This window comes from Theropithecus gelada, chromosome 20, assembly GCF_003255815.1.
Source record: "Theropithecus gelada isolate Dixy chromosome 20, Tgel_1.0, whole genome shotgun sequence".
Classification (NCBI taxonomy): domain Eukaryota; kingdom Metazoa; phylum Chordata; class Mammalia; order Primates; family Cercopithecidae; genus Theropithecus; species Theropithecus gelada.
Window position 1 is genome coordinate 59,402,592 of NC_037688.1, and position 27,537 is coordinate 59,430,128.

General features: G+C 46.1%; 1 protein-coding gene across 8 annotated transcripts in view; it reads right to left on the reverse strand.

The window, feature by feature from the left end:
* SLC5A11 (solute carrier family 5 member 11) overlaps nt 1-27,537 on the reverse strand; it is a 66,513-nt gene that overhangs the window by 12,225 nt on the left and 26,751 nt on the right. For 4 of the 8 annotated variants that reach the window (XM_025370357.1, XM_025370354.1, XM_025370352.1 and 1 more), the window contains 5 exons: nt 24,558-24,662; nt 22,897-23,002; nt 14,936-15,016; nt 8,095-8,300; nt 1,739-1,874 (listed from right to left, as the gene is read on the reverse strand). In XM_025370357.1, the coding sequence (XP_025226142.1) occupies nt 1,739-1,874; nt 8,095-8,300; nt 14,936-15,016; nt 22,897-23,002; nt 24,558-24,662 (634 nt within the window). The remainder of the gene's footprint in view (nt 1-1,738; nt 1,875-8,094; nt 8,301-14,935; nt 15,017-22,896; nt 23,003-24,557; nt 24,663-27,537) is intronic. The other 4 variants (XM_025370361.1, XM_025370358.1, XM_025370356.1 and 1 more) reach the window with 2 other exon arrangements.

Here is a 27,537-nt window from a genome sequence, read left to right on the forward strand (position 1 = left end):
AAGGAAACCCAAAAAAAAAAAAAAAAAAAAAAAAAAAAAAAGAGAGAGAGAGAAAAAAAAGAAAAAAACTAAGGCAAATACTCTAGAGGCCTCGATATCCCATGAGATTTGTTAAGAAAAGTACACCAGGCTGGGCGCAATACCTCACACCGTAATCCCAGCACTTTGGGAGGCTGAGGTGGGTGGATTGCTTGAGCCCAGGAGTTCAAGACCAGCCTGGGCAACATAGTGAGACCCCCATAGCTACAAAAATTACAAAAATTAGCTGGGCATGGTGGTGGGCGCCTGTAGTCCCAGCTACTCAGGAGACTGAGGTGGGAGAACTTCTTAAGCCTGGGAGCTCCAGGCTGCAGTGAGCTGTAATCATGCCACTGCACTCCAGTAGTGACAGAGTGAGACCCATCTAAAAAAAAAGAAAAGTACCCCAGGCCGGGCACAGTGGCTCACGCCTGTTGGGAGGCCGAAGTGGGAGGATCATGAGGTCAAGAGATCGAGACCATCCTGGCCAACATGGTGAAATCCCATCTCTACTAAAAATACAAAAGTTAGCCGGGCATGGTGGTGCATGCCTGTAGTCCCAACTACTTGGGAGGCTGAGGCTTGAGAGTCACTTGAACCCAAGAGGCAGAGGTTGCAGTGAGCCGAGATCATGCCACTGCACTCCAGCCTGGCAACAGAGTGAGACTCTGTCTCAAAAAAAAAAAAAAAAAAAAAAAAGTACCCCAAAAAGGATTTCACTGGGTCAAAGTTACCCAACCCAACGACTAAGCTCAAATACTAAAGTAAGAGAGAAACTTTCACATGAGACTTCAGAGAACTGCTCTGGAACCACAAGACCTTAGCCTAGTTGGTGGTTTCAACAAAACATAGTTGAGGCAAGATCCCAGTTGAGTCTCCACTCAATTTGGCCTGGGATACCTATAGGACCTGCCCATTGAACCAATGTTGAGAAACAGCATAGAGTCACTAGATGCCTAGATAGAGATGCCTCAGTCTCATCACTAGGAAAGGACTCTATGGCCAGGCATCATGGCTCATGCCTGTAATCCCAGAATTTAGGGAGGTCAAGACAGGAGGATCGCTCGAGGCCAGGAGTTTGAGATCAGCCTGGGTAACATAGTGTGACCCTGTCTTTACAAAAACTTAAAAAAATAGCCAGGTGTGGTAGTGCATGCCTGTAGTCTCAGTTACTTGGGAGGCTGAGGCTCCCAAGGATCCCTTCAGCCCAGGAGTCTGAGGCTGCAGTGAGCTATGATCATGTCACTGTAGTCCAGCCTGGGTGACAAAGTGAGACCCTATCTTTAAAAAAAAAAAAAGCTAAAAAAAAAAAAAAAAGGACTGGGTGTGTTGGCTCACACCTGCAATCTCAGCACTTTGAGAGGCCAAGGCAGGAGGATAGCTTGAGGCCAGGAGTTCAAGATCAGCCTGGGCAACATAGCAAGACCACATCTCTATTTTTTAAAAAAAAATTAGCCAGGCATCGTGGTGCATACCTGTAGCCCCAGCCACACAGGAGACTGAGGTGGGAGGATTGCTTGAGCCCAGTAGTTCAAGGTTACAGTGAGCTATGACTGCATCACTGCACATCAACCTGAGTGACAGAATGAGACTCTGTCTTAGAAAAAGAGAGAAAGGACTGTAGTCACATTCTCTTGAGGCTTCTAATAATATGTTTAGAATAATTCACATGGTCTGAGACTCACACACCGATGACCTCTTCCCCTAGCTGTGTTCTCACCTGGGAAGAGGATGCGGCTAACCATCCCAGGGAACACCATTATGAAGAGGGGCAGCACCTTCAGGTACGCAGCCATCAGAGCACCTCCTTTGGCATGGGACAGGTTCTTGGCAGCCAGGGTCCGCTGGACAATCACCTGGAAAAGATCAAGGGGGTTGGAAACTGGGAATGCTGATACGGTTTGGCTGTGTCCCCACCCAAATCTCATCTTGAATTGTAGCTCCTATAATTCCCACATGCTGTGGGAGGGAGCCAGTGGGAGATAATTGAATCATGGGGGCAGTTTCCCCCCATACTGTTCTCATGGTAGTGAATATGTCTCATGAGATCTGATGGTTTTATAAGGGGAAACCCCTCTCACTTGGCTCTCATTGTGTCTTTGCCTGCTGCCATCCATGGAAGACGTGACTTGCTCCTTCTTGCCTTCTGCCATGATTGTGAGGCCTCTCCAGCCATGTGGAACTGTGAGTCCATTCACCTTCTTTATAAATTACCCAGTCTCGGGTATGTCTTTATCAGCAGTGTGAGAATGGACTGTATTAAAAGGCTTTCTCTTAAGGCCAAAAGGGTGTGTTTAGCCTCTTGGTAGGTGTAGGAGACTTAGGATCTTGGTTTGCCACGCTTGTGTTTGAAGAAACGTGTCTTTCCTATGCTCAGTCCCTGTGGTCTAATTCAGGTAGCTAAGACACCCACCCCATTCCCTCCCTACTCTTTTATCCAGGGGTTATGCCTGGCCAGTTAAAGTCCTCCACAGAATTATTCCACCTCTGTGGCTACCATGATCCATTAAGGAAAAGTGTGTCCCCAAGGCAATCCAACCACATCTCTCCATGGAATTTCTTCCTTAAAAAGGCAAAGGAGGCCAGGTGCAGTGGCTCACGTCTGTAATCCCAGCACTTTGGGAGGCTGAAGCAGGAGGATTGCTTGGGTCTAGGAGTTCGAAACCAGCCTGGCCAACATGGTGGAACCCCATCTCTATAAAAAATACAAAAATTAGCTGGGTGCATTGGTGTACGCTTGTAATCCCAGCTACTTGGGAGGCTGAGACAGGAGAATCACTTGAACCCAGGAGATGGAGGTTGCAATGAGCCAAGATCGTACCACTGCACTCCAGCCTGGGTGATAGAGTGAGACTCTGTCTCAAAAAAAAAAAAAGAAAGAAAAGAAAAGAAAAGGAAAGAGGTTTCCTAACTCCTGGTGCCTCCTTTGCAATTGCTAACTGTGAACGAGGTGTAGAGCTGCTGGCTGCATCTCTGCCATCATATGGGATGGCCTCTTTGAAACTAAGTCATCACAGAGAAAAGAAAACCAGGAAATGGAGAGAAAGACAATGTGTGATGATGTAGTATCAGAGACAGGCAGTCTGGGTTCAAATCCTACCTCTTCACTTCCCACCTATCTGACCTTGGGCAAGCAGCTTCACCTCTCTTGGCCTCTGTTTCCTCATTTATGAAATGAGCATAATACCAGCGCAGTTTTGAAAATTAGAGAAGTGAAAGTACTTAGAATACTTAGAATATGACACACAGTAACTGCTTCGTAAATATTAGTTGTTTCCATTGCCATTAACCAAAAAAAATGCTTTTTTCCATTGCCAAAAAAAATGCTTTTTTTTTTTTTTTAAAGAGATGGGGTCTCACTCTGTTGCCCAGGCTGAAATGCAATGATGTGATCATAGCTCAATGATGCAATGATGTGATCATAGCTCACTGCAGCCTCAAAGTCCTGGGTTCAAATGATCCTCCCGCCTCAGTCTTTCAAGTAGCTGGGACAATAGGCATGAATCACCACACTGAGCTAATTTGTAAAATTTTTACTTAGAGATGGGGTCTTGCTATATTGCTATATTGAGGAGGCTGGTCTTGAACCCCTGGCTTCAAACAGTCCTCCTGCCTCATCCCCCCAAGTAGCTATGTCACCACGCTTGGCTACATTTTACGTTTATTTTTATTTTTTTGTAGAGACAGACTCTCACTATGTTGCTCAGGCTGGTCTCCAACTCCTGACGTCAAACAACCCTCCTGCCTCAGCCTCCCAAAGTGCTGGGATTATAGGCCCAGAAAAAAAGAGCCTTTTTATCCTTAAACTATTTTTTCCACACAAACAACTAAATGAGTCCTCACTAAATCATCCAAGAACCCTTAATGAGAAGAGTGTAGTGAGGTAAGACTTGCTGCAAACCCCATACCACAGCCCCAATAATTATTTTAGATTTCACAGCACATTTTGGTGGGGAGAGAGATGTCACCTGGGGCAGCATTTCATCTGCAGAATCCATGGGACTGAACCTTGTCAGAGACAGTTGCCCGAAGGCATCAATATGCTCCAGGACAGTGTGAAATATGCAGTTTTTGTTAATGACCTAACTGCATTAGCAGTGAGACAAACCGGGCTTAGTGGACACGTTTCAAGGACAGGTACCCATGCCCACTGGACACAACACATTCAGCCAGTCAGAATTCAAAAAAGCTCTGATCACAAGCTGGCCATCCAACGGAGGGGTCCCCTCCCTCCCTTCCCTTCCCCTTCCCTCCCCTCTCCTGTCCTCTCCTTTCCTGTTTCCTCTCCTCTCCTCTCCTTTCCTATTTTCTTTTCTTTTCTTTTCTTTTCTTTTTTGAGATGGAGTCTCGCTCTGTCACCCAGGCTGGAGTGCAGTGGCGCGATCTCGGCTCACTGCAAGCTCCGCCTCCCGGGTTCAGCCATTCTCCTGCCTCAGCCTCCCGAATAGCTGGTACTACAGGCTTCTGCCACCTCGCCCAGCTAATTTTTTGTATTTTTGGTAGAGATGGTTTTTAGTTTCACCATGTTAGCCAGGATGGTCTCGATCTCCTGACCTCGTGATCCGCCCGCCTCGGCCTCCCAAAGTGCTGGGATTACAGACGTGAGCCACTGTGCCCGGCTAAGTGGTTCTTAAGAAGTAACATCTCAGTTGTGGGGGAAAAAGTGAGCTGAGAGGAATGAAAATGCAATCTGAATATGTGGGGAAGACGGGTTATGGTTAGCTATGTCAGCCATCTGTTATGGCATCTGTCATCTAGCTACCTTATCTTTCCTTGCTTTTTCCACAATAATCATGTACAATTTTTCCCTTCCTTGATGTGGGAAAGGAGGAGGGAGAGCTGTCATGGTGGAGCACGGTGACCAGGGAGCAGGCGTCTGCACAGAAATGCAGCTGGGGGTGGGTTCCCAGAATTGAGAGCATCCAATAGGTGCAGTACAATGAATGAATGGAGCGATTGAAAGTGCAGACGGACTTAGGTGTGAATCCGCCCACCAGCTCTTTGTGATCTTGGATGAGTTCCTTAACCTTTCCAGGCTCAACTCTCTCATCTGTAAAATGTGGATGATAACTGTGCTTGCTTTTCAGGTGTCTAGCAGCTCTTTAGCAAAGAGGGCAGTCATGATTATTGTCATTGTCATCATCACCGCTGTTAGATGAAACCAGAGAAAGAAGTTCCAACAGGTCAACGAAATAGAAATAGATGAGAGTAGGATTACATCAGAAACCGGATCAGAGAGCTGTAGGTCAGAAGTACAGAAATCTGTCTGGGCGCGGTGGCTCACGCCTGTAATCCCAGCAGTTTGGGAGGCCGAGGTGGGTGGATCACTTGAGGTCAGGAGTTTGAGACTAGCCTGGCCAACATAGCAAAACTCTCTCTCTACAAAAAATACCAAAGATTAGCTGGGCGTGAGGGTGCCTGCCTATCGTCCCAGCTACTCAGGAGGCTGAGGCATGAGACTTGCTGGAACCCAGGAGGCAGAGGTTGTAGTGAGCCAAGATCGCACCACTCTACTCCTACCTGGATGACAGAGAGAGACTCTGTCTCAAAACTAATAATAATAATAAATAATAAAAATAAATAATAAAAAAGAAGTTCAGAAACCTGAAAAGAGTAAACATTGGTTCAATAAAGGAAGGAGGAAAATGGTCTCGGGGGAATACCTGGGCAGGTGAAATTGTCTCTGGCTTGTTTTTACAAATGACTTTTTCCCAGTGGCAGAATGGGTCAACTGTCTTGTTTTGTTTTGTTTTGTTTGTTTTTGAGACACAGTGTTGCTCTGTTGCCCAGGCGGGAATTACAGGCATGAGCCACTGTGCCCAGCATGATTAATTAATTTTTTGAGATGGAATCTCACTTTGTTGCCCAGACTGCAGTGCAGTGGCATGATCTCGGCTCACTGCAACCTCTACCTCCCGGGTTCAAGTGATTCTCTTGCCTCAGCCTCCTGAGTAGCTGGGATTACAGGTGCCCACCACCACAGCTGGCTAATTTTTTTTTTTTGTATTTTTAGTAGAGACCGGGTTTTGCCATGTTGGCCAGACTGGTCTCAAACTCCTGACTTCAGGTGATCCACTCGCCTTGACCTCCCAAAGTGTTGGGATTACAGGCGTGAGCCACCGCACCTGGCCGGGTGTGTTAAAATTAAAGCCCATGATGTTAGCCTGGATCAGTCCTGTTTCTCAGGGTGTCTCCTATCTGAGATTTGCTAAGGAGGTGAAGGGGGTCTCTCTCTTAAAGGGGCAGTACATGTGCATTGCTCTCATCACTGCCTTGGTCATTAGATCTTGACTCAAAGGAGGGCTGGCCTATGGATGGGACCTGGGTTTCATTTTCTGTGAAGTTTCCTGCATCAAATCAATTGTTCAATGCCATGATTATTGCTTTAATTAAACTCTCATCAGCCCTCACTATGCAGTATAACTCCCCAAGTGATACATAGGCCTCTGATGTTTCATGTAACAGAAAAAGAATATTTGAACACGTGATATATTCACTCAGTTTAAAACCCGAGAAAATATAATATGCAGTGAATCAGCTCCCACTCATCCTTCCCACCTGCCCTGCCTCCCTGCCCACAGGTATCCACTCTTCTTAGTTTTGTATACATCTGTCCAGAGTTTATGCGCATATAAGCAAACACAAATATTGATTCTATTCTCCTGTTTTTTTTTTAATACAAAAGGGCTTCTTGTACACATGGTTCTGCATTTTGATTTTCTCCTCTCTTTTTTCACACCAGTTATGTATCTACCTTTGCTCTGGGTGTGCCTTCTGCTGCAAACTCTTCCTCCAAAAATCACGGGGAGCTCTCGCTCTTCTACAAAGTCTTTGGTCAAAGGTCACTTCTCAATGACACCTCCCCTAAGCACCCTACATTATTTGAGACAGAGTCTTGCTGTCTCAGGCCTGTTGCCCAGGCTGGAGTGCAGTGGTGCAATCTCAACTCACTGCAGCTTTGACCTCCTGGGTTCCAGCGATCCTCCCACCTCAGCCTCGCAAATAGCTGGGACTCCAGGCGCACACCACCATGCCTGGCTAATTTTTAATTTTTTTTTTTTTTTTTTTTTTTAGAGACAGGGTCTCACTATGTTGCTCAGGTTGGTCTCAAACTCCTGGACTCAAGTGAGCCTCCCACCTCAGCCTCCCAAAGTGCTGAGATGAGAGGTGTGAGCCACCTGTCACCCCGTTTTAAATTGCACTACCACACTCTCAATCTCCTTGACCTCACTCTACTGTTTTACTTATTGTCTCTGTCTACTCCCATTAGAAGAAGGGAAGCTCCACAAGGGCAGAGAGCTTGGTTTGATTTATTAGCTCCTGGTTTTAAGTGCCCAGAAGAGTGCCTGGTATGTAGAGGACAACCAGTGTGTATTTGTTGAACAAATAATGTCCAATAGGAGTTTTAACCCCCATTTAAAAGGTATCATCTCCTTTGCCTACTGGATATTCCCAGTTAAAAATAAATAAATAAATAACACCTAATACATTAAGCAAAGTGTATTAGGCCGGCTGCAGTGGATCACACCTATAATCCCAGCACTTTGGGAGGCTAAGGCGGGAGGATCATTTGAACTCGGGAGTCTGAGAGCAGCCTGGTCAACATAGTGAGACCTGCATCTCTACTAAAAAATAATAAGAATAATAATAAATAGCTGGGCATGGTGACGTGTGCCTGTAGTCCCAGCTACTCAGGAGGCTGAAATGGGAGGATCTCTTGAGCCCAGGAGATGAAGGCTGCTGTGAGCTATGATCATGCCTCTGCCTTCCAGTCTGGGTGATAGAGTGAGATCCTGTCTCAGGAAAACAAAACAAAAAAAACAACAACAACAACAAAAAAAACAGAGTGCTGAGTTTTCCCCTTTGCAAATATCAACAGCTTTGGATTTGTCGTTCACATTCACAAGAGCAAGAAACAAAATAGCATGTAGAGCAGTGGAAAGGAGGAAGTAGTCAAGGAAGCAGGGAAAATGCAAATGAGAGAAGAGGTGGAGGAAGAAAAAAGTACTGACTTCAGCCACCCTAAGGAGAGAAGCAAAGAGAAGGAAAAAGCTTGCTGAGGCCACTATCCTGTACCTGATCCGTGCACCAGTACCAGAGGGATGGGATGGACATTCCAAATAGGACCCCTGGCCACGGGAGATCAGATGTCAGCGGATCTCGGAAAATATGGAAGGCATCCTCCCGGGGCAGCCCGCAGCTGCTGTTCTCGCTCCGGTTGCTGGCCAGGGCCAAGAAGTACTTCTCCTTCAGGCCTTCCATCCCACCAACTGCCGCGAAACCTAGAATTCAGAGGAAGCCTGTTTTCCAGGAATTCAGATTGGTCCATGGCAAGTGATGAGGAGATGGCTGGAGATGGGTGAAATTCTAGCAGGACCAGAGCTACCAAAAAATGTTGATCCCCTTAAGGGTTCTTAGCCTCCTCCCCACTTTTTTTTTAACTTAAAAAAATTAATAGTAGAGTTTTATTGGACTATCATTGACCTAACCATAAATTGCAAATATTTAAAGTGTAAAAGTTGATGTTTGACATCAGTATTCACCCATGAAACCTCCACCACAAAGTAATGAATGTGTCTGTCCAAGTTTCTTTTTTTCTTTCTTTCTTTCTTTTTTCTTTTCTTTCTTTTTCTTTTCTTTTTTTTTCTTTTTTTTTTTTTTTTTTTGAGATGAGGTCTTGCTCTGTCACCCAGGCTGGAGCATAGTGGTGCGATCTCGGCTAACTGCCACCTCCACCTCCCAGGTTCAAGCGATTCTCCTGCCTCAGCCTCCTGAGTAGCTGGGATAACAGGAGTGCGCCACCATGCCTGGCTAATTTTTGTAGTTTTAGTAGAGACGGGGTTTCACCATGTTGTCCAGGCTGGTCTCGAACTCCTGACCTCAAGTGATACTCCTGGCCATTGTCCCAGGCCGTTGTATGTTCTTTAAGCCCATTGAATTCCCCTAAAAATAATTTACTACCTCCCTGAAATCATCGACACTTGTCCATCTCCTTTTTCCTTAAGAAGTACAGTATAGAAACGTCTATATGATATTAGGATATTGAGAAATCACTCCGTAATTCTCCCTTGTGCGTGCTAATAAATTTGTATGCCATTTCTCCTATTAATCTGCCTCTTGTTGGTTGATTTTCCAGTGAGATTTCCAGTCTTCCCTTCGCTCCTACAATTGCTTCTCAGAATAATACTTCTAAATAATGCAAAAATACATAGGATTGCAAAGAAATCAAATATATTGAACCATCAAAATATTAAAAATGTGACATAGTAATTTATTTATTTGCTCCATTAAATTGTAAGACTGGCCAGGCACAGTGGCTCACACCTGTAATACCAGCTCTTTGGGAGGCCGAGTGGGGGGTGAATCTCCTGAGGTCAGGAGTTCGAGACCAACCTGGCCCACATGGTGAAACCCCATATCTACTAAAAATACAAAAATTAGCCAGGCATGGTGGCAGGCACCTGTAATCCCAGCTACTCAGGTGGCTGAGGCAGGAGAATTGCTCTGCGAGGTGGAGGTTGCAGTGAGGCAAGATTGTGTCACTGCATTCCAGCCTGGGCAACAGAGCGAGAATCCACCTCAAAAAAAAAAAAGCAAAACCTTGTGGTAGGTCTAATAATGGCTTCAGGTTTTGTTGTTTTGTTTGTTCTTAGAGACAGGGTCTCACTCTGTCACCCAGACTGGAGTGTAGTGCTACAATCATAGCTCACAGTAACCTCGAACTCCTGAGCTCAAGCGATCCTCCTGCCTCAGCCTCCAGAGTAGTTAAGACTACAGGCGTGTACCAGCATATCTAGCGACTTTTAAAGTTTTTTGTAGAGATGGATCTCACTATGTTTCCCAGACTGGTCTCGAGCTCCTAGGCTCAAGCAATTCTCCTACTTCAGCCTCCCAAAGTGTTGGAATTACAGGCATGAGCCACTGCACATGACCTGTAGTTTGTTTCTTTTCTCATTCCAAATTATGCTGTTTTCTCTCTTTTTCTTGGTTTGATTTGCAACTGCATTTTATGGTTCTTTTCAAAGAAATAGATATTGGGCCAGGTGAGGTGGCTCACACCTGTAATCCCAGCACTTTGGGAGGCTGAGGCAGGTGGATCACCTGAGGTCAGGAATACAAGACCAGCCTGGCCCACATGGAGAAACCCTGTCTCTACTAAAAATACAAAAATCAACCAGGCATGGTGGTGCATGCCTGTAGTCCTAGTTACTCGGGAGGCTGAGGCAGGAGAATCACTTGAACCCAGGAGGCAGAGATTGCAGTGAGCCAAGATCATACCACTGCACACCAGCCTGGGCAACACAGCCAGACTCCGTCTTAAAAAAAAAAAAAAAAAAAAAAAAAGGCCAGGTGCAGTGGCTCATGCCTGTAATCCCAGCACTTTGGGAGGCCAAGGTGGGCATATCACCTGAGGTCAGGGGTTTGAGACCAGCCTGGCCAACACGGTGTAACCCTGTCTCTACTAAAAATACAAAAATAAGCTGGATGTGGTGGTGGGCGCCTTTAATCCCAGCTACTTGGGAGGCTGAGGCAGGAGAATCACTTGAACCCGGGAGGCGGAGGTTACAGTGAGCCGAGATCACGCCATTGTACTCCAGCCTGGCGACGGAGTGAGAGTCCATCTCAAAAAAAAAAAAGGAAAGAAAAAGAAATAGATATTGGAGTAATTGGAGTAACTCTTTTTTCTAAATCACTAAATTGGGCTTTCATATTTATGAATATAAATGTTTTTACAGAGGTACAGCTTTGACTTTATCTATTAAGAATGAAATGTAATGTTCTCGTTTTTTCTGGATAGTCTGTAATTGCAGCTTTTATTTTCTCTGTAACCCAGGCACTATTTAGAAGACGGCTTTTAAATTTCTAAGTAATTCGATTTTTAAAAAATTTACACTTTCCCTAATGAGTTTAAATTTTTTGGTTTATATGAGTAAGATAATCTGAACAATGTTTTTATACACAGTTTTGTAAAAATTTTTTTCAATGATTAATTTTTGCGGGTGATTCTATGAATGCTGGAAAAATACACATTCATGATTAGGAGAATGCTTATTCATTTGTAGAATTTATATCTTCTAAATCCTCATTATGTTCTTGTACTGTTAAGGTATTTTAGTACTGTTTTGGTTTCTGTCAACTTATAACAACTTCTGCTTTGTGTATCTTGTTGCAATGTTATTTGATAAACAAAGGTTACATCTTTATTATGAATTTTATATTTTCAATATAAAACTACTTATCCCCGTTTATTGCTTTTTGCCTTATACTTTGTTTTATATGTGCCACTTGCAAATTATATCGTTACATTTTCTTAACCCAAACTATAAATCTTGAGTTTTGTTGAGAAAATAAATAATATATAGCTAAAGAAAAGAAAAACAGAACAAACAGCCACATAGATTGATAACTGCTTGTAAGAAGCCTTGTCTTTCAATTGGGAATTTTATTCCATTTACTTGTATTGTGATAACTGATATTTTTACTATTACTTTGCATTCTCTTTTATTCTTTCCCTTTGGTTGTGATTTCTTGTTATTCTCTTTTAAGAAAAAAAAACTTATACACACATATTTCCTACATAAAGGGTTAGATTTATATGAGTGTCTGCTTGGAGTTCAGTATTTCTTCTTCATGATGTTTTTCTTCCTATTTGATGGGAAATGTAGCATACTATCTCTCCCAACATTTTAAAGTTTTTGTTAGTAAAACAGGATTTTAGATCCAATGTTTATTAAATTGTTATACTCTTTATGTAACATTTGCCTTGACCAGACAATTTTTCAGATCTATAACAATTTTAACTGGATCATTATTTACTACCATTTTCTCTTGAGTCATAATACCAACTCTCGATTTTGCTTCTCTCTTGTATCTTCAAGACAGGCACGTAGGTCCTCCTTTTACTAAGTCCTTGCATAGTTCAGAATATTTCTGCAGCCCTGGTAAACAGGGCACTTGGCTGGGTATCCGATCGTTACTTAGGATACTACTTTTCCCATAAAACACATCTGTAGCCTTTGTTCCACTGTCTTTTGGCATTTTATTGTTATGAAGGAGGGGAATGAGACCAGCTTGTTTTATTATTTTTAGCTCACTACATTTTTTCTGTCTGGGTTCTTTTTTCCTTATACAGAGTCTCACTCTATCACCCAGGCTGGAGTGCAGTGGTGCAATCATAGTTCACTGCAGCCTCGAGCGCCTGGGCTCAAGCGATCCTCCTGCCTCAACCTCCTCAAGCTCCCTGATCCTCCAGTCCCTAGCTGAGACCACAGGTGTGCACCACCACACCCAGCTAATTTTCCATTTTTCATAGAGTGGGGTCTTGCTTTGTTGTCCAGGCTGGTCTCAAACTACTGGCCTCAAATGATCTTCCCACCTCTCTGTATTCTTTAGTATTTAAAAATTATTCTATACTTCACATTTTATTCATAATGCTTCTACCTGGAGATCTCATTCATTGATTTTGCCTAAGACACACCAAACCCTTTACACCTAGCTAGATATATCATCCTCCTTCTAAGAAAAGTTTTCTTTTGTGATTAATTTATTTACTTTGTTCCATTTTTTTCTGATCTTTTTTCTAAGAATAAACATTTCTCAGAAAAAAAAAAAGCAGAAAAAAAGAAAAAGAATAAACATTTCTCAAATGCTATATCTCTGCTCTCTGTCTTCTATATTTGTCATCTTTTCTTTTATAATTTTATTATTTATCCCTTTTCTCTGCATTTTATTAGAACTCCTACTTATTTTCAGCCGGGCGTGGTGGCTCACTCCTGTAATCCCAGCACTTTGGGAGGCTGAGGCCAGCAGATGACGAGGTCAAGAGATCGAGACCATCCCTGCGAACATGGTGAAACCCCATTAGCTGGGCGTGGTGGCACATGTCTGTAGTCCCAGCTACTCGGGAAGCTGAGGCAGGAGAATCGCTTGAACTTGGGAGGTGGAGGTTGCAGTGAGCCAAGATCATGCCACTGCACTCCAGCCTGGTGACAGAGCAAGACTCCGTCTGAAAAAAAAAAGAACTCCTATTTGTTTTCATCCTGGGTTTGATTTTCTTTAGCGTTTGTTCTGCTCTTTACATCCTCCTGTGGGGAGTTTAATTCTGCTAATTTTTAAAGAAAATTTTAGAAAATGTGTTGTAATCTTCTCTAATCTTTTTCCTTTTTATCCACTTCTATTCTCCCTTCATCTCAGTTTGTCCTCTACTTCTATCTTTCATACATGTTTCATAGAGTTCAGGATTCCAAGCATGGCACTCTTCTAATATTTTCTTCTGAGTCCTAAAATATATAATTTTCAGCACTATATTCTGCCATCTTTCAGGATTATGATCCCTTTTGCTTTTCTGTGTTTTCTATATTAGTTTTCATAGCCTTTTTTTTTTTTTTTTTTTTGAGACAGGGTCTCGCTCTGTTGGCCAGGCTGGAGTGTAGTGGCACAATCTCAGCTCACTGCAGCCTCAACCTTCCAGGCTCAAGCCATCCTCCCACCTCAGCCTGTCAAGTAGCTGGGACTACAGGCACATGCCACCACACCCGGCTAAGTTTATGTTTATTTTTTGTAGAGACACAGTCTCACTAGGTTGCTCAGGCTGGTCTCAAACTCCTGAGCTCAAGTGATCTTCTTGCTTTGGCCTCCCAAAGTGCTGGGATTACAGGTGTGAACCACCACACTTGGCTTTTGTTGTAGTCTTTAAGGCTTAATGAGTGGCTTACCTCTAAAAGATAGAAACCTGTGAAGAGTAGTGTTTCCCCCCTTAACAATAATAAGAAGTTGGCTAATCTACAAAATTATAACTTCCCTTGAACCTATCAGAGAGGTGAGGACATAGAGCAACCAACTGGCCTGAGATCTCAGAAAACACAGGAGCCTCCAAAGAGACATGGCCATTGGCAGCAAAACAAAGAAAGACAGGATCACCATACAAGCTGGTACGAAGAATTGGGCAAATATTTTGAAACGAATTGCTAAAGTCTAGGTGTGGGCTAGTGCTAGAGTTTAAAGCTTCTGTAGGCTGCATGCGGTGGCTCATGCCTGTAATTTCAGCACTTTGGGAGGCCAAGGCAGGTGGACTGCTTGAGCTCAGGAGTTTGAAACCAACCTGGGCAACATGGTGAAACCCCATCTATTAAAAAAAATGAAAAAAAATTAGCCGGGAGTGGTGGTGCACACCTGTGGGCCCAGCTACTTGGGAGGCTGAGGTGGGAGGATCTCTTAAGCCCAGGAGGTAGCGGTTGCAGTGAGCCAAGATTGTGTCACTGCACTTCAGCCTAGGTGGCGGAGTGAGATCCTGTCTCAAAACAAACAAACAAATAACAACAAAAACCTCTGTAAGGAAAAGCTGTCTCTTCACATTCTTTTCTTTTTTCACTCAGTTATTTTTCCATATTAGTATAGAAAGATATTAACTTTTACTTAAAAAAAAAAACAGTGCCAGGTGGGGCGGCTTTGGGAGGCTGAGGCAGGAGGATCACCTGAGATCAAGAGTTTGAGATCAGCCTGGGCAACATAGTGAGACCCTATCTCTACAAAAAAACAGGAAAAAACAATTAGCTGGACATAATGGCCTATACCTGTAGTCCCAGCTACTCAGGAGGCTGAGGTGGGAGAGTCACTTGAGCCCGGGAGCTCAAGGCTGCAGCGAGCTATGATCGCACCACTGCACTCCAGCCTGACTGACAGAGCAAGACCCTGTCTCAAAACAAAAAAAAACGAAAACAAAAACAGTAAGTTTCCACAATAAGCACAGTTCTCTTCTAGCTAAAATAACCGTGCCTCAAGCCAAGCACCTCTGACAAAAATTCCCCAGCAGTCTGCTCTTTGACAGCTGGGTTTGCCATTCACTGTGTTGAGAGCAGATATCCCTGCTGGAGAGAGGGGCTGTCGTCCACCCAAGTGACCCGGGGACCCCACTTACTGTAGCCCATCAAGGTGAGCGCTCCTATAAGCATGATCAGTGTCTGCAGCGCATCCGTGTAGATCACAGCAGCCAGGCCACCTGGTGGGATGAACACAGGGAGTCTGATGAAAAGGGGTTACTCTGGGTTCCCAAGGGAACCTGGAAGGCCAGGACCTGATGGGAGATTTCTTAGTGATGATTGATTGCAAAGATGGCCACGATCACGCCTCCCTGTGTGCACGCCCATTTTGCAATGTGACTTTGCTGCTCCTTTCGTGATGAAGTGAAGTTAATGTCTCTACTTCTCACACGGGCTTGGCCATGTGACTTGCTTTGACCAATAGAATGTGGGGGAAGTGGTATGGACCTCGGGGGTCCCTGCAGCTTCTGCACTTACTCTCCTGTTGCCCTGAGACCATTTGCTTTAAGAAGCCCAGCCTAACCTAACGGAGGAAGAGGGCCCCCATGGAGGGGAAGCCCAGTCGACAGCCCAAGCTAACACCAGCCATATGAGTGAGGCCATCCTCTTCCAGCCAGCTGCTCCACCTGCCACCGAACTATAGTTCACAAAGCCAGGTGAGACCAGCACACATCCACCCAGGGAACCCACGGACTTCTGGGGAATAATAAACCATTGGTGTTTCAAGACCCTCAATTTGAGGGTGTTTTTTTTAACACAGCAATTTTTTTTTTTTTTTTTTTTTTTTGAGACGGAATCTCGCTCTGTCACCCAGGCTGGAGTGCAGTGGCGCGATCTCGGCTCACTGCAAGCTCCGCCTCCCAGGTTCATGCCATTCTCCTGCCTCAGCCTCCCTAGTAGCTGGGACTACAGGCGCCCGTCACCACGCCTGGCTAATTTTTTTGTATTTTTAGTAGAGATGGGGTTTCACTGTGTTAGCCAGGATGGTCTCCATCTCCTGACCTCCTAATCTGCCCGCCTCGACCTCCCAAAGTGCTGGGATTACAGGCGTGAACGACCGCACCTGGCTAGCAATTTTCAACTGATATAGAAAGTGGTGCTTGGGCCACAGTCCCCAAGCTCTGAATACCTTTATGTATTTATTATTTATTTGTTTATTTATTTTTCAGAGCCAGGGTCTCACTCTGTCAACCCATGCTGGAGTACAGTGTCGTGATCATAACTCGCTGCAACCTAGACCTACTGGGCCCAGGTGATTCTCCTGTCTCAGTCCCCCAAGTAGCTGGGACTATAGGCGTGAGCCACCACGCCCAGCTAATTTTTAAATTTTTTCTAGAGATGGAGTCTTGCTATGTTGCCCAGGGTGGGCTCAAACTCCTGGCTCAAGCAGTCCTCCTGCCTCGGCCTCCCAAGGTGCTGGGATTACAGGTGTAAGCAACTACACCCAGTCAACATCTTTATTTTTAAGGTTGGATAAAGGATGCGAGTGTTAGGGATTCAGAGGCCCCCTAGACTTCCTGAAGAGGATCGTGTGGTGCCTCAGAGGATTCTTGTTGAGTTTGCCACCTGCAAAAATCTTCTAAATGGGCTGGGCGCGGTGGCTCACGCCTGTAATCCCAGCACTTTGGGAGGCTGAGGCAGCCGGATCATCTGAGGTCAGGGGTTTGAGATCAACCAACATGGTGAAACTCTGTCACTACTAAAAATACAAAAATTAGCCAGGCGCGGTGGGGCATGCCTGTAGTCCCAGCTACTCGGGAGGCTGAGACACGAGAATCACTTGAACCCGGGAGGTGGAGGTTGCAGTTAGCTGAGATCCCGCCACTGCACTCCAGCCTGGGCAACAGAGCAAGACTTCATCTAAAAAAAAAAAAAAAAAATCTTCCTAATGATGATACTGGTAGCAAATCCATCCGCATCTGGACAGAGCAATCTTTCCAGTCTCTTCCTTAAACCTCTGTTCTTCTTCTTTCATGAGGCGAAGGGACACTTATGCGTAGAAACATGTCTACTAGAGGGCACAGTCACTGCACAATTTAAAAACCCTGCGCCCGTGGGTGTGGTGCTCTCCGGGATCCCTCCTTCCTTGCCGGCAAGAATAGGGCTCTCTCACCAAGGGGAGGGGACCTGGCTTTGATTCTGGCCCCAGTTCCCTGCCATTCACTCATGCAGTGAGTCAGCCTGAGTGTGGTGAGGTCCTGGTGTTGGGTACCACTTAACCCACCATCCTTTCTGTATTAACAGTGATGAGGGTCTTTCTTATGCCAGGCACTGTGGGGAGCATTTTGTTCAGTCTTTCACCAAATAGCCGGTGAGCTCCCCACCAAGTTCTATATGGTAGGGATGCAGAGGCCAACAAAATGGCATGTTCCCTGCCCTCAGAGAGCCTACAGTCTAATGGGGAACACAGACCTCCAAACAAGGAACACTAACATTCATCCGCTGTGGCAGCCTGCCCTCCCCTTTCCCCCTGCCCCAGGCACATTGCTTCTGCTAGTTCTGAGAACTCAGCCAAGGTCTTTCTGTATCAGGGGACTTTGCATATGTTAGATTTTGTCAATTTTCTGTTTAGAGCATCCAATGGTATTCCATGGCACTTAGAACAAATGCTAGGCTTATTTTGTTTCCTTCAAAGCTCTGGTCCCTGCCCTTTTCTCCAATCCCACTCTCACCACCAGGGTTGCTGCTTAGCACAGTGCTCTGGTTGGTGTGAATGGCACCACCTGGAGTGGAATAGGACACAGCCTGCATAACCATTTGCTCAGGCAGGCTCTCATCTCAGAGTCTTTACTGCAGCCCTTCCCTCAGTCTGGAATTCTCCTCCTCTGCATTGCTGGTGGGTGTTATTTAAACTTGGCTGAGATATGGAAAAATGCTCATCATCACTAATCATCAAAACAATGCAGATCACAGGCCAGGCGCAGTGGTTCACATCTGTAATTCCATCATTTTGGGAGACTGATGCAGGCGGATCACTTGAGGCCAGGAGTTCAAGACCAGCCTGGCCAATACAGTGAAACCCTTTCTCTACCAAAAAATACAAACATTAGCCGGGCATGGTGACTGGCACCTGTAGTCTCAGCTACTCGGGAGACTGAGGCAGGAGAATCACTTGAACCTGGGAGATGGAGGTTGCCGTGAGCCAAGATTGCACCACTGCACTCCAGCCTTGGTGACAGAGAGAGACGCTGTCTCAAAAAAAGAAAAAAAAATCACTACCACAATGAGATATCATCTCACACCAGCCAGAACAGCTTTTTTCTTTTTCTTTTTCTTCTTTTTTTAATTTTCTTTTTTTTCTGAGATGGAGTCTCACTCTGTCGCTCAGGCTGGAGTGCAGTGGCACGATCTCAGCTCACTGCAGCCTCTGCCTCAAGGGTCCAAGCAATTGTCCTCCCTCAGCCTCCCCGGTAGCTGGGATTACAGGTGTCCACCACCACGCCCAGCTAATTTTTTTGTATTTTTAGTAGAGATGGGGTTTCACTATGTTGGCCAGGCTGGTCTCGAACTCCTGACCTCAGGTGATCCTCCTGCCTTGGCCTCCCAAAGTGCTGGGATTACAGGTGTAAGCCACCACGCCTGACCAGAACAGCTTTAAACAGTTAAAACCAGTTAAGAAGTCAAAACGTAACAGATGTTGGCGAGGTTGTGGAGACAAGGGAATGCTGCTGATGCACTGTCGGTGGGAGTGTGATATGGTTTGGCTCTGTGTCCCCACCCAAATCTCATGTTGAATTGTAATCCCCACATGTTAGGGGAGGGTCCTGGTGGGAGGTGATCGGATCATGGGGGTGATTTTAATGGTTCAGCACCATCCCCCAGTGCTGTCTGGTCATAGAGTTCTCATGAGAGCTGGTTGTTTCCAAGTGTGTAGCACTAGGCCAGGCACGGTGGCTCACGTCTGTAATCCCAGCACTTTGGGAAGCCAAGGCAGGCAGACCACCTGAGCTTGGGAGTTCGAGACCAGCCTGACCAACGTGGAGGAATTCCATCTCTACTAAAAACACAGAATTAGCTGGGCATGGTGGCAGGTGCCTGTGATACCAGCTACTTGGGAGGCTGAGGAGGAGAATTGCTTGAACCCAGGAGGCGGAGGTTGCGGTGAGCTGAGATCGCACCATTGCAGTCCAGCCGCAAAAGAGTAAGTCTCCATCCCGCCCCGCCAAAAAAAGTGTGTGGCACCTCCCCCTTCACTCTTTCTCTCCAGCTCTATCATGGTAGGACGTGCTTACTTCCCCTTTGCCTTCCACCATGTCTGTAAGTTTCCTGAGGCCTCCGAGCCATGCTTCCCGTTAAGCCTGTGGAAGTGTGAGTCAATTAAACCTCTTTTTTTTTTTTTCATAAATTATCCAGTCTCAGGTAGTTCTTTATAGCAGTGTGAGAATTGACTAATACAAAGTGTAAATTAGTTCAGCCACTGTGGAGAGAGAACTGAGAATCGAACTGAGAATTTGACCAGCAACCCCACTACTGAGTATGTACCCAAAGGAAAAGAAGTCATCCTACCAAAAAGACACATCCCTCATATGTCCATCACGACACTGTGCATAACAGCAAATACATGCAATTGACACAGGTGCCCATTCACAGTAGACTGGATAAAGAAAATATGGTACAGATACACCATGAAATACTACACAGCCATTAAAAAGGACAAAATCAGGCCGGGCGTGGTGGCTCAAGCCTGTAATTCCAGTACTTTGGGAGGCCGAGACGGGCAGATCGCGAGGTCAGGAGATCAAGACCATCCTGGCTAACTCAGTGAAACCCCATCTCTACTAAGAAATACAAAAAACTAGCCAGGGCCGGGCGCGGTGGCTCAAGCCTGTAATCCCAGCACTTTGGGAGGCCGAGACGGGCGGATCACGAGGTCAGGAGATCGAGACCATCCTGGCTAACACAGTGAAACCCCGTCTCTACTAAAAAATACAAAAAAAATAGCCGGGCGAGGTGGCGTGCGCCTGTAGTCTCAGCTACTCGGGAGGCTGAGGCAGGAGAATGGCGTAAACCTGGGAGGCGGAGCTTGCAGTGAGCTGAGATTTGGCCACTGCACTCCAGCCTGGGCTACAGAGCGAGACTCCGTCTCAAAAAAAAAACAAAAACAAAAACACAAAACAAAAAAAGGACAAAATCATAACCTTTGCAGCCCAACCTGAATGCAGCTGGAGGCCCTTATCCTAAGTGAATTAATGCAGGACCAGAAAACCAAATACCGCATGTTCTCACTTATTCGTTTATTTTCTTTTTCTTTGAGACGGGGTCTTGCTCTGTTGCCCAGGCTGGAATGCAGTGGTGCGATCTATGCTCACTGCAACCTTGCAACCTCTGCCTCCTCGGTTCAAGCGATTCTCCTGCCTCAGCCTTCCGCATAGCTGGGATTACAGGTGCCCGCTACCACACTCAGCTAATTTTTGTATTTTTAGTAGAGAAGGGGTTTCACCATGTTGGCCAGGATGGTCTGGAGCTCCTGACCTCAGGTGATCTTCCCACCTTGGCCTCCCAAAGTGCTGGGATTACAGGAGTGAGCCACCACGCCTGGCCCACCACGCCTGTTCTCACTTATAAATGGAAACTGAATAAACATTGGATACTCATGGACTTGAATAAGGGAACTGGGAACTACTAGAGGGGGGAGAGAGGGAGGAGGACACTGGTTGAAAAACTACCTACTGGGGGCCGGGCGCGGTGGCTCAAGCCTGTAATCCCAGCACTTTGGGAGGCCGAGGCGGGTGGATCACGAGGTCAGGAGATCGAGACCATCCTGGCTAACATGGTGAAACCCCGTCTCTACTAAAAATACAAAAAACTAGCCGGGCGTGGTGGCGGGCGCCTGTAGTCCCAGCTACTCGGAGGCTGAGGCAGGAGAATGGCGTGAACCTGGGAGGCGGAGCTTGCAGTGAGCCGAGATCGCGCCACTGCACTCCAGCCTGGGTGACACAGCGCGAGACTCCGTCTCAAAAAAAAAAAACAAAAAAGAAAGAAAAACTACCTACTGGGTACTCTGCTCACTACCTGGGCTAATGGATCCATTTGTACCCCAGATCTCAGCATCATGTAATGTACCCATTAACAAACCTGCATTTACCTCCTGAATCTAAAATAAAAGTCAAAGGTGAAAAAAAGTTGGTTGAGATATCACCTTAGAAAGGCCTTACCTGAATATTCTGTTAAAAAAAAAAGAACAAAAAAAAAAAAAAAAAGAACCTTTCCTCCATCTCTTCACCCTAATTAATTTTTCCTTATAGCACTTATCAGGTTATAATAATATACACTGATATATTTAATTATTTATTTTTGAGACAGAGTTCCACTCTGTTGCCCAGGCTGGAGTGCAGTGGTGCGATCTTGGCTCACTGCAACCTCCGCCTCCTAACTTCAAGTGATTCTCCTGCCTCAGCCTCCTGAGTAGCTGGGATTACAGGTGTGTGCCATCATGCCCAGCTGATTTTTTGGTAATTTTAGTAGAAACGGGATTTCGCCATGTTGACTAGGCTGGTCTAGAACTCCTGACCTCAGGTGATCCACCCACCTTGGCCTCCCAAAGTGTTGGGATTACAGTTGTGAGCCACCACACCTGGCCTGACATTATTTATTGATTTCCCTGTTCATTGTCACCCATCCTCACTTAATAAGTTCCTCCAGAGTAGAGAGATTTGTCTTGTTTACACCTGTGCCTCACTCCCTGGCACACAGTAGGAAATGTATATCCATATACACATACCTGTATACGTAAATACATAATATATAGATACAAGGTACATAATATATAGATACAGTATTATATACCATAATATATAGATACCATAATATATAGATACCATTATGTATAATACTATATACATAATATATAGATACCAGATACCAGCATAATATATAGATACAGTATGTTTTGTCTGTGCACACACAGGCACACACAGACACAAACAGACACACACATACATATGGAATGAGTTAAATTACGCCAAGAGGAGGCAGAGAAGGGTGAAAATAGAGTGGAAGATGAGATAATGAATATTTAAAAGCAAGTGCTTCTCAAGGCCCTACTGCGTGCCAGGCACTCTTCTAGGACACAGGTATGAGGGGGAGAGATGAGGTTACCTGCCCTCAGGCTCCAGGATTGCAGTAGTTTATTATCCAGCCTGTATTGTGCCTGTGAATGCACATGGCTCAGCAGTTAGTAGGTGCTCAAGAAACAGTTCTGGGGTACGTGAATGGGAAAAAACATTATGCCATTGTGGTGCATTTTAAAAATGCTTTATCTTTTTTTATTCTGAGATGGAGTCTCGCTCTGTCACCCACGCTGGAGGGCAATGGCACGATCTTGGCTCACTGCAACCTCCGCCCCCCAGGTTCAAGCAATTCTCCTGCCTCAGCCTCCCAAGTAGCTGGGATTACAGGAGTCTGCCAGCACACCTGGCTAATTTTTTTTTTTTTTCTTTGAGCCGGTGTTTCGCTCTGTCACCCCAGCTGGAGTGTAGTGGTGCGATCTCGGCTCACTGCAACCTCCGCCTCCCAGGTTCAAGCAATTATCCTGCCTTCGCCTCCTGAGTAGCTGGGATTACAGGCACAGGCCATCATGCCTGGCTAATTTTTGTAGTTTTAGTAGAGAGGGGGTTTTGCCATGTAGGTCAGGCTGGTCTTGAACTCCTGACCTCGTGATTCACCCGCCTCGGCCTCCCAAAGTGCCGGGATTACAGGCATGAGCCACCGCGCCTGGCCTAATTTTTGTGTTTTTAGTAGAAATGGGGTTTTGTCATGTTGGCCAGGCTGGTCTGGAATTCCTGACCTCAAGTGATCCACCTGCCTCGACTTCCCAAAGTGCTGGGATTACAGGCATGAGCCACCTTGCCTGACCTAAAATGCTTTATCTAATCAGGTAACCCCCTTCCTTTGGATAATGGTCAGGAGACATCTTTTTATCTAAGGTAAAGGAGTGACGTTTAATGAATAAAGGCGTCTTAGCACAATGGAACATCAGAAGATGGGCAAGGAAAAGGTAGAGTGGCCCACAGCCCCTGCCCACCACCTCTGCCAGGTGTTACCCTTTGTTCAGTCTTACCAGCAACCGTGTATACAGCGGTGATGGCCAGCAGCCCAACTATGGCCAGGTACAGATCCAGGTGCAAAGACTGCTGGATGAAGATGGCACCTGCATACATGTCTACCTGTGGAGAAAGGAGGTTGATGGATGAACAAATGAATTAATGAACAAATGAACGAATGAATGAATGGACATTTGCAGCCCAGGTTCCCTGGGATCAGGGCCTAGCCTAGATGCTGACAAACACAGAAGAGTCACACATCATCCCTTCTTCATCCATTGCATCCCAGATCAGGGGTCTTAAACTGGAGCCCTGCAGGCCCTGGGCTGATGCAGCAGTCTCCTCAGTCGTCTTTCTGCTTCTGCTTTTGGTCCTCTCCCACTCCATCTTCCACACGGCAACCTTCATTAAATACCATCATGATCACATCATCCTTCTCCTCCCCACTCAAACTCTTAAGTAACTCCCCCATTGCCCCCAGGATAAAGGCTAAATAAATGAGGCTAAATACCCACTTCATACTCCCAGACCTCCACAGACTCTGAAATACCCTCTGTTTCTCAATAAGTCATGTGTGCCTGGGCCTCCTAGATTTCGCTTGTGCTGGTGCATCCGTCTGGAGGGCCAGTCCCCTTTCTCTAACTGTAAGTTCCTCCTGGAATGTCACTTCCCCTAGAAGGCTTCCCACATCTGTAGCTTCCCACCAGACTGCAAGTGAACATTCTAGGAAGGAGCCTGTGTGTCTGTCCTGCAGTCTGGAGCTGGCGTAGATTCACTTATTGTTATTTGGATTGGATGGAACCTCTTCTGCTCCCCCTCACCACTTCCCATAGGACAAGCTCCTCCCTCCTCCCTGGCTGGAAGCGAAGACAGCTTCTGCTGAGGGGCACGTGTCTGGAGGTTGCAATACACCTGTTCTTTGCCACTTCCTAGGAGATCTGCCCATCCAAAGGTCAGGGTGTGGCAGGCACAATCAGCCATCAGCACATCTGATAAACAGTTGATCACTATCTAATTCCAGGAGGAAGAGAACAGTCCTATCCAAGGGTTGACAGGGTTCTTGGAGTCCCACTGATCAACCCACACCATCCTGAGATGTTGACAAAAAAGTTTTGGCAGGAGTAGGAGAGAAAGTCCTTCCCTCCTTTCCTCTACCTGTTCTCCGAATTTCTTCTTCTTCTTCTTCTTCTTTTTTTTTTTTTTTTTTTTTTTTGACACAGAGTCTCGCTCTTTCACCCAGGCTGGAGTGCAGTGGTGTGATCTCGGCTCACTGCAACCTCCGCCTCCCCGGCTCAAGCAATTCTCCTGCCTCAGCCTCCCGAATAGCTGGGACTACAGGCATGAGCCACCACGCCCGGCTAATTTTCATATTTTTTGGTAGAGATGGGGGTCTCGCCATGTTGGCCAGACTGGCCTCAAACTCCTGACCTTAAGTGATACACCCGCCTCAGCCTCCCAAAGTGCTGAGATGACAGGCGTGAGCCACTGCACCCAACCGTTTTCTCCCACTTTCCTCTGTCCACGCTTACCTCCCCACATCCCATCTTCCTCTAACCTCCCTGCAGCCTACAAAAGAGGAGGAGAAAGGGGATAGGGAGGAGACACTCCCGAGCAGAGATCTGTGCCTTATCTTCTCCCCATGCTGCATGGGTGTGGCCAGGCTCTGTCCCCACCTTACCGAGATCTTGGTGAAGATGTAGATAAATAGGTAGAGTACAGCCAGGATGACGGGAATTCTGACACCACCGAAGCGCTTCCGTAGGTATTCCGGCATTGTGGTGACCTGAGGGCCAGAGCTGAGATTTCACCACCAGCTGACTTCACCACCAGCACGTGACCTCCCCCACACCAGCCCTTCCCATCTGCTCCTGCCCCTGCAACTCAGAGCACAGATGGTCTTCCTGAGATTCTCAATCTGATACTTAAGAAGGGAGGAGAGGGGCCCAGCGCAGCTGGTTCCCATCACTTTGGGAAACTGAGGCAAGAGGATCGCTTGAGTGCAGGAGTTTGAGACCAGCCTGGGCAACACGGTGAAACCTCATTTCTACAAAAAATATAAATTTAGTCATGTGTGGTGGCAGGTGCCTATAGTCCCAGCTACTCAGGTGGCTGAGGTGGAAGGATCGCTTGAGCCTGAGCCCAGGAGGTCGAGGGTGCAGTGAGCCATGATCATGCCATTGCACTCTAGCCTAAGTGACAGGGAGACCCTGCCTCAAAAAATATACATATGTTAGACAAAAATAAAGTCTAGGTGGATAATAGATTTAATTGTGAGGCTGTGCACGATGGCTCACACCTGTAATCCAGCACTTTAGGAGGCCAAGGTGGGAGAATCACTCGAGCCCAGGAGTTCAACACCGGCCTGGGCAACATCTCTATTGCTACAGTAAGACCCCATCTCTATTATTTTTTTAAAGACATATAACCTAGTAGAAAAATGGGCAAAAGTCCTAGACAAGTTACTTCCTCAAAGAGGAAATCCAAATGGCCGGAAAATGTATAAAAAGAGTTGCCAATTAAAAACAGTGAGATGGCCGGGTGTGGTGGCTCATGCCTGTAATCCCAGCACTTTGGGAGGCGAGGTGGGAGGATCATCTGAGGTCAGGAGTTCGAGACCAGCCTGGCCAACTTGGCGAAACCCCGTCTCTACTAAAAATACAAAAATTAGCTGGGCTTGGTGGCTGTAGTCCCAGCTACTGGGGCAGTGTGTGTGTGGCAGTGGACGGGGCGAGGCAGGAGAATCAAGAATCACTTGAACCCAGGTAGGCAGAGGTTGCAGTGAGCTGAGGGCATGCCACTGTACTCCAGCCTGGGTGACAGAGCGAGACTCTGTCTCAAAAATTTTAAAAAGCAGTGAGATATCACTACACATGCACCAAATTCACAAGAATCTTTAAGTTGGAGAATATAAAATGTCACCAAGGATACAGTGAATTTCAGGAAAGGGAATTTTCATATGCTGTTGGTGGGAATATGAATGGATAGAACTACTCCGGGAAAATGTTTGTCAATATATTGTAAAGCCAAAGATGAACATATCCAAGGACCTAGAAATTCCACTCATAGGTAGATTTTCTCATCAGTACATGTTTATGTGCAGAAGAACACATTTATAAAAATGCTCACAGCAGTGTTGTCTGTCATAGACCAATACTGGGAGCAACTTGAATGCCCATGAACAACAGAATAGATAAACATATTGGGATGTGAGTCATACTACACGATACCGCATAGCAATGAAAATTAAGACACCAGCTACATGTAACAAAAGAATATTACTCCAAGCTGGGTGCAGTGGCTCACACCTGTAATCCCAACACTTTGGGAGGCTGAGCCGAGTGGATCACCTGAGTTCAAGACCAGCCGGGCCAACATGGGGAAACCCCTTCTCTACTAAAAATACAAAAATTAGTCAGGCGTGGTGGTGGCCGCCTGTAATCCCAGTTACTTGGGAGGTTGAGGCAGAATTGCTTGAACCCAAGAGGCAGATGTTGCGGTGAGCTGAGATCACGCCACTGCGCTCCAGCCTGGGCAGCAGAGCGAGACTCTGCCTCAAAATAAAAGAAAAAAATTACTCCAGTTTTCAATTATCTATAACCCACCCTTCACCAAAAAAAGTAAAATTCAACTATACTGTTCAGGTATGCAGAATTAAAACTGTAAAGAAAAGCAAGGAGGGGCCGTGCGCGGTGGCTCAAGCCTGTAATCCCAGCACTTTGGGAGGCCGAGACAGGTGGATCACGAGGTCAGGAGATCGAGACCATCCTGGCTAACACGGTGAAACCCCGTCTCTACTGAAAAATACAAAAAAGACTAGCCGGGCGAGGTGGCGGGCGCCTGTAGTCCCAGCTACTCTGGAGGCTGAGGCAGGAGAATGGCGTGGACCCGGGAGGCGGAGCTTGCAGTGAGCTGAGATCCGGCCACTGCACTCCAGCCTGGGTGACAGAGCGAGACTCTGTCTCAAAAAAAAAAAAAAAAAAGAAAGAAAAGCAAGGAAATAATTACTTAATAGGAAAGCCAAAGAGAGAGGAAGGCCTTGTGATTTTTCTTTTTTACAGACAGGGTCTCGCTGTGTCACCCAGGCTGGAGTGCAGTGGTACGATCATAGCTCACTGTAACCCTGATCTCCTAGGTTCAAGCAATCAATCCTCCTGCTTCAGTCTCCCATCCTCTTGCCTCAGCCTCCTGACTAGCTGGGACTAAAGGTACACACCACCAGTCTCAGCTAATTCTTTATTTTAATTGTTTTGGTAGAGATGGGGGTGTCACTATGTTGGCCAGGCTGGTCTCAAACTCCTGGCTTCAAGCAATCCTCCCACCTCAGCCTTCCAAAGAGCTGGGCCTGAGCCACTGTGCCCGGTCAGCATTGTGACTTTCTAAAGGCTTGCAAGGGACATTATATTTCCTTCCTTCCTTCCTTCCTTCCTTCCTTCCTTCCTTCCTTCCTTCCTTCTTTCCTTCCTTCCTCCCTCCCTCCCTCCCTCCCTCCCTTCCTTCCTTCCTTTCTCCCTTCTTTCCTTCTTCCCCTTTCGTTTCCTTTCCTTTCTCTTCTTTTCTTTTCTTTTCTTTTCCTTCTGACGGAGTCTCGCTCCGTCACCTAGGCAGGAGTGCAGTGGTGTGATATTGGCTTACTTCACTCTGCCTCCTGGGTTCAATCA